We start from the raw sequence: 12,333 nt of genomic DNA, 5'->3' as shown, positions 1-12,333 counted from the left end.
TGACTAGAAATCCATAATGATTTTAAGTTACATGTTTTCCCATACTGAGCATACTACACGAATATGCCGTTCAAATTTGGTAATTATGCAAACATTCTTAATTTCTTGGAATAGACAAAAATGAAAGGGGAAGCTTGGCTTTTATGACTACCTGCATTGGAATAGGGGCTGGTTTATGACCTAACCTTGTCCTCTCGTGTATGGGGTGGTGCCTCCGTAGCCAGGTGGGCAGGAGCAGCAGTACATAGCACACGCTTCTTGACCCCTCAACGTGGGCACCTGTACGTGGTGAGGGGACCACCCGGTGACGCTGCTGGACTTCCAGACTAGCATCACTGGGATCCAACGCCCACAGCTTAGGTTCCAGGCTTACATCAATGGAATCCGGCGTGTTTGCCGTGCGCTGTGACCCGTGGAAATTCGGAAAGGGGGATCCTGGTGGTTGAGGAGCCCAGCTTCAATACACCACTTTGGCCCCTGCTTCGACAAGACGGGTGGTCCTGGAAGGCCCGGCTAGGATCAATCGGCTGCGAGGGTCAACCGTGTCAATGCCACGCCCCTACCCTCTTGGTCCAAGGGACAGGATTCAGGCTGGCGGCGGTGCGGGCATAGTGTCTGGGTAGCCCTGGCGTCCCACTCACGAGCGCATTTATTGCATGCCAGGTAGTGGGCGTCCCTTTGGGCTCCATGGTGGGTGGGGAGCCCGGGCACTGAACAATTCAAAAACTATATGAATCCTGATAAACTTACTGCTTCAGGGGCCCCAACCCGGTCCCTATCAGAAATCAATGAAAATGATGCAGATAGCATTATTGCTAAAAAGAGGCAACGAACCGAATTACCATCAGGGCCTGTCCCAAGGTTCTTATTCATGCATTCTACAAATGAAACACTGATTGGTAAAATGTCGCCCTTTTTTATTCAAAAAGGGTTAGATGGGTTAGCAGGTTCACCCAAATCAGTTAAGAGGCTTCGTTCTGGAGACCTTTTAATTGAAACTAAAAATGACAGGCAATCTGAACATCTACTCCGAACAACATCAATCAGAGGAATACCTATAACAGTGACACCACACAGAACACTCAATTCATCGAGAGGTGTCATTTCGGAGTGGGACCTTCTCGACGTAACCGAGGAGGAAATCTGCTCCGAATTAAAACCACGGGGAGTTTTTGCCGTCAAAAGAATTACTGCGCGAAGGGATGGAAAACTTGTTAAAACCAGGAGCGTTATCCTGACTTTTAACTCTCCTAAATGCGGTGCAAAGGACCACTAAACAACAGCATGTTCATTCGCAAAACCCACCTGTATTAACTGTGAAGGCGAACACCCGGCCTACTCACGAGCATGCCAGAAGTGGAAAGAAGAAAAAGAAATTCAACGGCTGAAGGCAGAGCTAAATATATCATACCAGGAGGCAAGGAAATCTGTAAAACTCCTGAATATGAACAAACCTACCTACCTACGCCCAGAAGGTAGCAGGGAGATGTTCCGTCGGAACTCAGACGGACATGACCATTCCTCCAAAGGAGTCTTTCACTCCCATTGCGCGTTATCTTTTAAGTTCTCAAAAACCTGCACAGAAAAACCAGTCAGCTGCCACTCCTATATCAGTACCTCCTAATGCTCCACAAGCAACAAAGGAAATTATGAAAGAAAAGAATAAGAAAGGGGAAGTTCCCCCTAGAACCCAAGAAAACATGGATGTCGAGCAGAAGGAGGTACCCGAAGATTCAGTCTTGGAACTCTTTGCGGAGGAAGAAATGGACACGGGACAGCGTCCATTCTTCCCCAAAAAAGATAAACCCAAGACTGATAAAAGTAAGCCCTCAGCACCTCGGAAGCCACCTGATGGACCCACCAAGCCAAAATAATGGCTAAATTCCTACAATGGAATTGTCGTGGATTCCGGCGAAATATTGATGACATCAAGGCCCTCCTGCAAAAGCACGAACCAGTTTGCTTTTGCTTGCAGGAGACATATCTAAAGGCAAATTACGATCCCACCATGCACAACATCACAATTTTTTTTCGAAAGGATAGAATTGCGGATGGCTCTGCTCATGGAGGAGTGGCTATCCTTGTGGGTAACCAGACCCCAGTGCAGCCCTTGCTAATTACAACTAGCATAGAAGCTGTTGCAATTTGCCTTACAGTGGGATTTTTATTAACGGTCTGCTCTATCTATTTGCCACCTGGGACTGACATCTCCCAGGAAGACCTTGATGATCTTATGCAGTTGCCTCCCCCTTTCTTACTTCTCGTGGTTTTTGATGGACATACCACCCAGTGGGGGTAGTGCTAACATCAATGGAAGGGGACGAGTCATAGAGCATATGCTAAATGACAATGACCTTTCCCTTCTAAATACTGGAACAAATACCTTCTTCCACATGCCTAACCGTACTTTTTCTGCCATTGATCTCTCTATCTGCTCCCTTTCTCTACTCCCTTCACTCACTTGGGAAGTGGAGGAGAATCCATACGGAAGTGATGACTTCCCTGTGACAACCTCGTTACACAGTGGGAGACAGTGTCTTCCCTTCAGGTTACCACGGTGGAAGATTGATCAGGCTAACTGGACTGCCTTCCAACATCAGGCAAATTTTGATCTTAGCACAGTCAGTCAAGAGCCTATCAATGATGCAGTTAAGTACATCACAGAAAATATTGTCCAAGCAGCTGCGAATGCTGTTCCAAATCATCTGCCCGGTTTCCACCATTTCCCAAACCTTGGTGGAGTTCACAATGCACAGCAGCAAAAAAGGCTCAAAACAAAGCGTGGGGGATATTCCGCCGATATCCTACCACGACCAACCTTATAGCCTTTAAATTTGCACGAGCCAAAGCACGGTATATTCGCCGTCAGGGTCAAAAGGAATCGTGGATCCGTTTTACATCATCTATTAACCAGTCTACCAACTCTAAGGTAGTCTGGGATAAAATCCGGAAAATGAAGGGAAAATATACATCCCACCCTTCTTCAATCCTAGATTATAATGGATGCGCTATTGCAGATCCAACTGCAATAGCCAATTCTCTTGGGGAAAGATTCTCTAACATCTCTGCAACATCTTCGTATTCCCCAGAGTTCCTGGTCCTGAAATATAAAATCAAAAAACAGGCACTTGACTTTAAATCTAAGAGCATTTATCCCTACAACGGGGATTTCACTATTCAGGAACTGAAAAGAGCCCTCGCTCTTTCCAGAGCAAGTGCTGTTGGACCAGATGGCATCCATTATGAAATGATTAAACATCTTTCACCAAAATCTATGGATTATCTGCTCTTTCTGTATAACAGAATCTTTATTGAAGGGCAGTTTCCGGACTCCTGGCGCAAGTCAATCGTTCTTGCCTTTGCTAAGCCAGGAAAGGATCCAAAAGTCACTACCAATTATCGTCCTATTGCTCTGACTAGCTGTCTGTGCAAAATCCTGGAGAGAATGGTTAATTCTCGTTTAATATGGTACTTAGAATCAAATGACCTTCTCTCCAACATCCAGTGCGGCTTCCGAAGAAACCGGTCCACTTTGGACCATCTTATTAGACTGGAAACATCCATCCGGGATGCTTTCCTAAAACGCGAACACTTGGTGTCTGTGTTCTTTGACATGGAGAAAGCGTATGACACAACTTGGAGATTTGGCATTTTAAAAGATTTGCATAGCCTAGGCCTTAGAGGGCAGCTCCCCTTTTTTATTCAAAACTTTTTAGCCAATCGATTGTTCCAAGTTCGTGTGGGATCCTCACTCTCTCGCTCCTTTAGCCAAGAGGAGGGAGTACCACAAGGATCAGTATTAAGTGTCACGCTTTTCGCCATCAAAATAAATTCAATCACAGAACAACTTCCTCCAACTGTAAACAGTGCCCTCTATGTTGATGACTTTAGCATTTTTTGTCAGTTGTGCAACATGAGGGTTATTGAAAGACAACTGCAGAAAGCCATTGATAATCTGAATTCCTGGGCACTTGCTAATGGCTTCAGGTTCTCGCCGGAGAAGACTGTTTGCGTACACTTTTGTCGCAAGTGTAATCTTCATCCTGAACCTGAATTCAGGCTCGGACAAAATGCTATTCCAGTAGCAGTGAACACAAAATTCTTGGGACTCATATTCTATAAAAAATTGATCTTTTTGGATCATATTCGTCAACTCCGCACAAAGTGCACACGTGGGCTTAATATTCTCCGCTTACTGTCCTCTACATCTTGGGGAGCAGACCGATGCACCCTTCTTCGGCTTTACCGTGCACTTGTGCGATCCAAATTAGATCATGGGTCCCAGGTATATTCCTCAACCAGAGACAGTGTCCTCCGATGGCTGGACCCCGTCCAACATCAAGCCCTACGTATTGCTGTTGGAGCATATCGCACATCTCCTGTCCAGAGCTTATACGTCGAAGCAAACAAACCACCGTTATCGCTTCGACGTAAGCAGTTGTCTTTAAAGTATGCTTTAAAACTGAAATCCCTGCCAGACCATCATACATGGCCCTTCGTTTTTGAACCACGATGGGAAAATTTATATAATACCCATAAGACTGCCAATCGTCCTTTTGGTATTCGTCTCCAAGAGCTATTCAAAGAACTTAATATCAAGGTAGACAAGGTTGCCCAAACACCAAAGCAACCATTTTCACCCTTGCATGCTCATGTCCCGGCGTATGACTTGTCTCTTAGAAATCGGGGAAAGTCGGACACTCCATCTGTCTACCTGCAGCTTAATTCAGCACACCGAACTGAATATTCCGATTTCGCGCCAGTCTACACAGACGGTTCGAAGTCGGAATCATATGTGGGATCTGCTGCTGTCTTTACAGACAGCTCTACATCGGAGCAGATTCCCTCTGAATGCAGCATATTTACTGCAGAGCTGCACGCTATAGAGTTAGCCTTGGATCACATTAGTGAATGCCAATACAAACGGTTCATTTTATATTCCGCCTCTCAGCATGTTACAGGCTTTAATATCTGTGAGATATAATCCTCATCCAGTTCTGTCTAGTATTCAGCAGAAGATTCACTTCCTCCGTGGACGTGAATATGATATCTGCTTCTGCTGGATTCCCAGCCACATTGGGATTAGGGGAAATTATTAGGCTGACACCACAGCCAAATCAGCAATTCCCAATAATAATCGCTGCCTGCCAGTCTCCTGTACAGACTACAGACAAATAATTTGCAGTCTGTCTATTCCACAGGATTCGTGGAATAGACAGACTGCAAATAAATTATATCATATAAAGCCTGTAATTGAACCGTGGCAGTCTAGTCTAGTCTGCGCAGGAATCGTAAGGAGGAAGTTGTTCTTGCCCGGACCCGCATAGGACACAGTCATTTAACTCATTCGTTTCTGCTGAGGACTGCTGACCCTCCTATGTGTGTGTCCTGTATCACAATCTTAACGATCAGACACCTTTTAATTGACTGTCCAGATTTTAGCAGCACCCGTTTTACCGCTTTTAATCATCTGACTGAGCCTTATACACTCAGTCAGATTTTATCCGACAATGACAATGTGTCTGCTATTTTTAGCTTTTTGAAAGCCATAAAGGTTTTTAATCATATTTAAAATTTATATGTTATTGTTATTTCTTTTTTGATTTATCTTTAGATGTGGACATGGTGGCCTAATTAATTAGGTTTTATGTTTATATATTAATTTTATATATACCTGGTCTCGGCGCATTATAGCCTTAGTTGCTAATGCGCCAATAAAACCCAAATCAACAACAACAACAACAGCACTTCTCGATTAGACCAGGGATCGAGCCCGTGACCACCAAATACGGAGGATGCGGAAAGGTCAGGGAATGACCACTGCATTTCCCCGGAGCAATATGGCCTTAGTTGCTAATGCTCCTAAAAACCAAATAACAAACAAACATCATATATGGGGCTATATAGTAGTGCATTGGCATTCCACTTTTAATTTCCATGGTCGCATTACCTTATTTACAGATTTTCTTGTATTCGCTGAACTATAAATTTATTTCGGGAGTTTTTTGGAAAGGATAATTGTTTGTATGCAGATCACTTTGCTGTCATTTTAAAGTGAAATTGGTTAGAAATGAACCTCTCCTCTGGAAACTTGTCTACTAACAAAGTCTCATGATTCACGAAAAAGTTGAAATTATTTGTGAGTTAGAATGTGGTGGTAGAAATGTTGAAGTGTGTGAAACGTTTTCTTTGTCCTCTTCAACAGTATCAACATTTTGGAAGAATAAACGTGTTTACATATCGGCACTGCAAAAGAACATAACCAGAAGAAAAGAAAGATTTTAAAGAGCGAGAATTGAACCATTGCTTCAATGGTTCATTACCAGAAAGACTAATTGAAATCGTGCTTATTATTAATTATTGTTTTTAATTACGGAGAAATAAACTGTTTAGTATTAAGTGTATTGCAGTTTATACAAGCATATTAATAAAATAATAATTATGTATGTACTGATATTATTATTTTTTCTCTCATATTTCTTTTGAAGCTATCTTTTTATCAAGTTATTGAGAATTAAAAAAAAAAAAAAAAAAAAATTAGGAGGTAGATTTAACTCATCCCTGATATAGTGAGTAATGGTTATAACGAAATTTTGTTGGGCCCTTGATGCTCGTTTATAACCAATTTCGACTGTAATTATATTTGAAATATTTATAGGTGGGTTCTGAAGCAGAAGCAAATCATATCTGTGTTGATTTCAGTGAAATTAACCTAGAATTTTAATTCAAAAACTCATTCCATTGTAAGTCTTAAAATTAATAATATGCCTATGATGTACAAAATGTGGCTTTACTCTACGACATTGTTTAGTGCTCTTAGTAATGTTAATGAAAAATTATACGCTGTCATATATACAATGTAATATGAGAATAAAGTGTGTAATAAAATGAATAGTATTTTGAAAACCAGCAATGTGTGCTCAAACCCAAATGAGTAGACTATATTGTATTCAAATAACATGACTCATTTCCTTAAACTCAGTTCAGTTTTGCGATTGTTAATCATTGTTTTCCTGACTGAGGTGGGACAGCGTGCTTGTGTTTTTAAACATAACTCTGGGATTTTCAAGTACTGTAACTATTATGAAATTTGACTGTTTTTCTTAATAACAAACCCACATTATAATCTAAAATTCACCTTGAGTCTAGATCAATCATTTTCCTACCCTGTGAAGGAAGATCTGCACTCAATGAACTGGTGTTTGGTGATTCGTTATTACTATTGGCCGACCGGGCTAGCCGAGTGGGTAAAGTACCTGCCCGGCAACCCAAAGGTCGCGGGTTCGATTCCCGCCTCGGGCTTGGATCAAAGTACTGCAAAAACCTTGGGAGGTGCAATATGGCCACAGAAGCCGATGCGCCAACAACTACCAAATCAAAAAAAAAAAGAAAAAAAAAAGTTATTACTATCAGAATATCTACACGGACAGGCTGTCCCACCCTAGGCTAGAGGGTGAGACAGATAAATTTGTTAGTGGCCTTGAAGCAATTTATTAATCAAATCTTTTTTAAGATTTTACAAATAGTACTGTTAAGAACAATAGGAACAGAATAAAAATAATTGAAATTTCTATCAGTGTTATTTTATTTTTACTTAAAAAAAATAAAAGCACATGGAATGAATGGTATCTTGATTGTATTTTATTGGAATCTAAAAAGATAGAACCAACAAGAAAGATGTTGAAAGTGAATATTTTATAATAAATGTAGTGAAACAATAAAAGCAGTGTCTCAAGTAAGAATGCCTTTAAAGTTTAGACTAGGGGTGGTCAGTCTTTCTCCTTAATGTGCCACATGTCAGATATATTACTGCATGCCACCCACCCAAGACAAATATTGAATATTTGAGGGGGGCCTAGACTTCAGCTGCTCACTTCTGTAATTTTTAATTCACACTCTGGAGGATGTTTTTTGTTTTTTTTTTTTTAAGTAGTGTAAATTATTTTCATGCTAGCTATGCAGAATAAATAACTGAAATAAATTAAAAATTATGAAGAAAACTTACTTTAAAAGTACCATACACAGGTACTACAATTATCCCTAGCCATTATTTTGTGTTTTGTACAGTAATTGTTCTTAATGAAGCAGTTGAATCTGTTTCAGGGTTTTAAAATTTCTTCAGTGTTTTGTTTGACTTGATTGCCCAATATAAAGTTGCCAAAAATCAAATTACAATTAAAAAAATCAATCTTAATTTTTTGATGCAGTAATATTCTCTAAACAATGAGTTATCACGATATTGCACTACCTCAAACACTTTACCATAGGAGAAGACTGCTGTTACTTATTGTCAGTGGATACCATCACTCATATGGCACTGTTTCGGAGCTTTTTTTTTTTTTTTTTTTTTTTTTGGCTCCTCATCAGTGGGTGGGCAGATATCCTGGTGTTGCAATGATGAGAACCCAATTGCAAAGTATAACTCCACAATATGAAAGATGCCTGGTGGTGTGGAGTAATTTAGATTACAGAATAGTTTAGGGCTAAAGCCTCAGTTTACGTAAGGAGTTAACTAACATACAAGTCAGTGCAATTACATTGTTTCTGTACATAGCCAATTACTTCAGTAGTTATAAATTGGCATCATTAAGTTTATCTCATATTGTGAATACCTTCACGAGTTACCATGATATTGCACTACCTTGAATTAAGTAACTCTTCACCATAGGAGTAGACTATTGTTACTTATTCTCAGTGGATACCATCACTCATATGGCACAGTTTCTGAGCTTATTGGCTCCTCATTAGTGGGTGGGGAGGTACCCTGGTGTTGCAATGATGATAACCCAGTTGCGAAGTATAACTTCACAATATGAGAGATGGATGATCTGAAACTTTAAACTTGCCTATCTCTGTTTTCTTTCAGCTTACGATTTGGTAGTCTGATAAGCTAGTATTACAGCCATCATTCCTATGTTGAGCTAGTTTCATTTCATATGTCAATATATCCTGTGATGATGTTTTGGAATAATTAATAATAGTTAAAAATTTTGGCTTTTTTTAAGGAAGCTGTTTAGAATTCTGATATTAAATCCGAGGGTTTTAGTGGCAGACAACGTTAACTACTAAATTGCATTTTTGTTTTGAGAGAACTTTATAGTTTTACTTTATACAAATAACAATGCATGTCATGTCACACAGTTGTATCTCTTTTGTACTATACAAGTTAGCTTGCGTTGTAAGCACTTTTCCAATAAACCAAGAAAATTTCAAACAACTTTCTCTTGGTTAATTACAAAAACATTTACTACAAAATATTTTGTAGTTAACATTGTTTGACACTAAACCCTCAAAATGTGACCACTGCTTTGAGCAAAGAATTTATGTGTAATTTAATTTTAATATTTCAGTTTACGACACTTGGCGAACTATGCCAAACACTACTAGTTATTATGAACAGAATTCTGAATTTGGTAACCGCAATTTTGAACCAAGGTCAGATGCAAAAAGAACACCAGATAAGGATGTACATAATTTTGATTCTCACTCACCAGATAATGAACGAAGGTAAGTAACAATGATTTTATTATTCATTACATGTGCGCAGTATACCAAAATTGATTTAAGGTTTCAGATATTTCAAATATATTACAAAATATGGTAATATATCTGAAATATTCATGTGCAAGTGTAATATGAAACAAGATGCTGTTGGGTGAAAGTTCTAGAAATTGCATTTTTTTTCTTGAGAATAGTCAATAAAAAGATTTATTAGCAATGACAAAACAAATGATGCAAGTAAAAAAAAAAAAAAAAAAACCTTGTATGTTCATTCCTCAGTAATGATGTTTTTAATGCCCCATTAAATTTTATTCAGATTATCCCTGGAAGACTGGAATAACTAGCTGAAAGCAAATTATTCTGCAGCCATCCTTTTTTCAGATTAATTTTATGATCCTTTGTGTGTAGTGTGGAGGTGCCTCCATAGCCAGGTGGGTAGGAGCAACAGTGTGTAGCACACGCTTCTTGATTAGACCGTGGTTCAAGCCTGTAACCACCAAATACGGAGGATGCAGAAAGGTAGGAAAGACCACTGCATATCCCCGGAGCAATATGGCCTTAGTTGCTAATGCTCCTAAAAACCAAATAATATAACATATCGTGTGTAGTCTGAGAATAAGGATTCCATTTCCTCAGAATTCTGTTTTCTCAATCCATTTAATTAAAGTCCTAAATATTTCAGTGAGGTCTCATAGTGAGTGCCTAATTTCCAAGCACTGCAATTTACAGAACTGGACTCACTTATGGTAAGAGCACAGTTTCATATGCTGAGCAGTCCTTGAGCGAAGAAGCCAACATAAGTCAGTGACCTGAGAGTTAATGCCCTAAGAGGAGATATTGGAAGTCATTTGCAAGAGCTGGCAGAAGAAAAGTTTTAATATGAGGGATAGGATGTTGAAGAATGGATAGAGATGGGTGTGGCAGTAGAAAATCAGACAGTGCACAGAGGGGGTAGAGCTGGAAGTAGGTTGTTAAGGAGCAATATAGCCAAACCATTTTTTGTGCCATCAAACAACAACGACAAAGTTGTGTTAGTCAGTATCCTGGCAGGGTTGAGCTTAATTTCACGAACATTTTGCTTTTGAATAAGACATCAAGCATTGAAGATAGCTTGGGCAAAGTTAGTGAGGAACTTGTCTTTAACTTCATCAGTAAGAAAGTAATGAAGGTAATCATAAAAGGTATGCTCCCAAACATCCACAGAGCCACAGGAGCAGAGGGAATCCTCAGTGATTCCTGGACTTTGAAGCTTACTCTGAATGGGCCAGGACCTGTATAAAAGAAGGAAAGGTGAAGTCTGGGTTATGACCAGGAGAAGGTATTGGTGGAGGTCATACCTACATCTGGGATGAAATGCTTAGTTACCAAGGTGTTATCAGAATCTGTTAACCTGTGCTGTCAGAAGTGAAGATTGTAGTGTATTTCCCCATTAGTCCAGTGAATATAAGTGTTTTAAGTTCAGAGAGAGAGTGAGAGATGTCAATAAAGGAGACAGAAAAACTCTTGTAAATAAGTTTGTAATCTTAAGATCAAGGGGCAAAGGGCCCACAAAACCCTGCAGGGCAGGGATAGATAACAGTCCTGCAAACTCTAGGGATTGTATAAAGTAAGCAGAATTGAAGGGATTCTAGCCTCCCCCCCCCCTCCCAAACTAGAGAATAATAGTGCACAGGAACCATTCACAGTTGTAGGAGGTGACTGGGTTGAAAACTGCTGTCTATAAGGTAAATGAAATCTTCTCCTTCAACCCCAGGCAATTCTTGTCACCCCTGTAACAAGACTGGTGTACCTCCTAATCATCTTGATTATGTAGTCAAGATGTGGCATTAAATGTTCCTTCTGAGGCAATGTAGGTGGTAGATGACTTTCATCAACCGGTGAAATACCACCACTTTGCTTATTGTAGGCTTGAAGTGGTGAAACCCATGTTTAGTCTCCAGAGCAAAGTCCCCCCCCCCAATACTTCTCCTTCAACCCTTGCACGGTACTAAGTACTATAGGTTTTGATACCTTTCGTGTTTGGGGTTTTCATAAAAAAAAAAAAAAAAAATCACAACACCGTGATATTTGAAGTGTGGAACCAGTTGGGTGGGAGGGGGAGTTACCAAAAAGCTTGGTCTTTTAGGATGATATGTAGAGCATGTTTGCTTGTTTGGGCATAGAGTTGGGCAAGGGTAGAGTTGGTTTTTTCCAGAACAGGTGTCACAGATAAAAGTAGGACCTGATCAGTGTCAAAGGCTATACAGTCATGGGTGTCCAAATCGAGGTAGAGAAACCTGTCAAGCACACCCAACCAAAAGGATGAGAATATCTATCTCATGCGGCAACGTAATTCATTCCTTTGCTTCTAATGTTAACATAAGCAAATAATTCTTTCCTTCTTAGTTAGACTTCTCATCTGTCCTATCCCACCTTAGTGAACTGATTGTAGACTAAATTTGTATACTCACTGTAGGTTTCTGTATCCCCTAATAATTTTTATGCATTCCATGCATTTTTATTCTCTGTCACTGCCAGATCTATTCATCAGGCACCCATTTAGGTCTAAACCTTTAGATTCTCCTCGCTAGAATAAAAAGCTTATTAGTTTCTATAATTACTTTCCTGAATGCTTCTTGTTTATAATTTGATTATCAACATCACTAGTTGGTCTCACTAAAAAAAATGAACTATCTAAGACCATTTTAAAATAGCAAAATCCCTTCTCTCTACCCTTGACATTGATTATGTATTTGAGTAGATTCTTCATTACTATATTATAATCATTGCTGCATAGTGGTTTCCCTCATCTGGAGATTCTAACTACATGAAGAATCACTGTTGATAATCAGA

At 39.7% G+C, this 12,333-nt stretch overlaps 1 protein-coding gene across 4 annotated transcripts in view; it reads left to right on the top strand.

The window, feature by feature from the left end:
- The window catches only part of LOC150087353 (uncharacterized), a 521,069-nt gene that overhangs the window by 312,348 nt on the left and 196,388 nt on the right, over positions 1-12,333 (top strand). For all 4 annotated transcript variants that reach the window (XM_090371151.1, XM_090371150.1, XM_090371149.1 and 1 more), the window contains one exon: positions 9,351-9,507. In XM_090371151.1, the coding sequence (XP_090227277.1) occupies positions 9,351-9,507 (157 nt within the window). The remainder of the gene's footprint in view (positions 1-9,350; positions 9,508-12,333) is intronic.

The sequence above is a fragment of the Mastigoproctus giganteus genome, chromosome 4 (assembly GCF_048544385.1).
Source record: "Mastigoproctus giganteus isolate SK-2022 chromosome 4, ASM4854438v1, whole genome shotgun sequence".
NCBI lineage: Eukaryota > Metazoa > Arthropoda > Arachnida > Uropygi > Thelyphonidae > Mastigoproctus > Mastigoproctus giganteus.
Note: the sequence above shows the minus strand (reverse complement) of the source record. Positions and strands in the feature narration are given on the sequence as shown.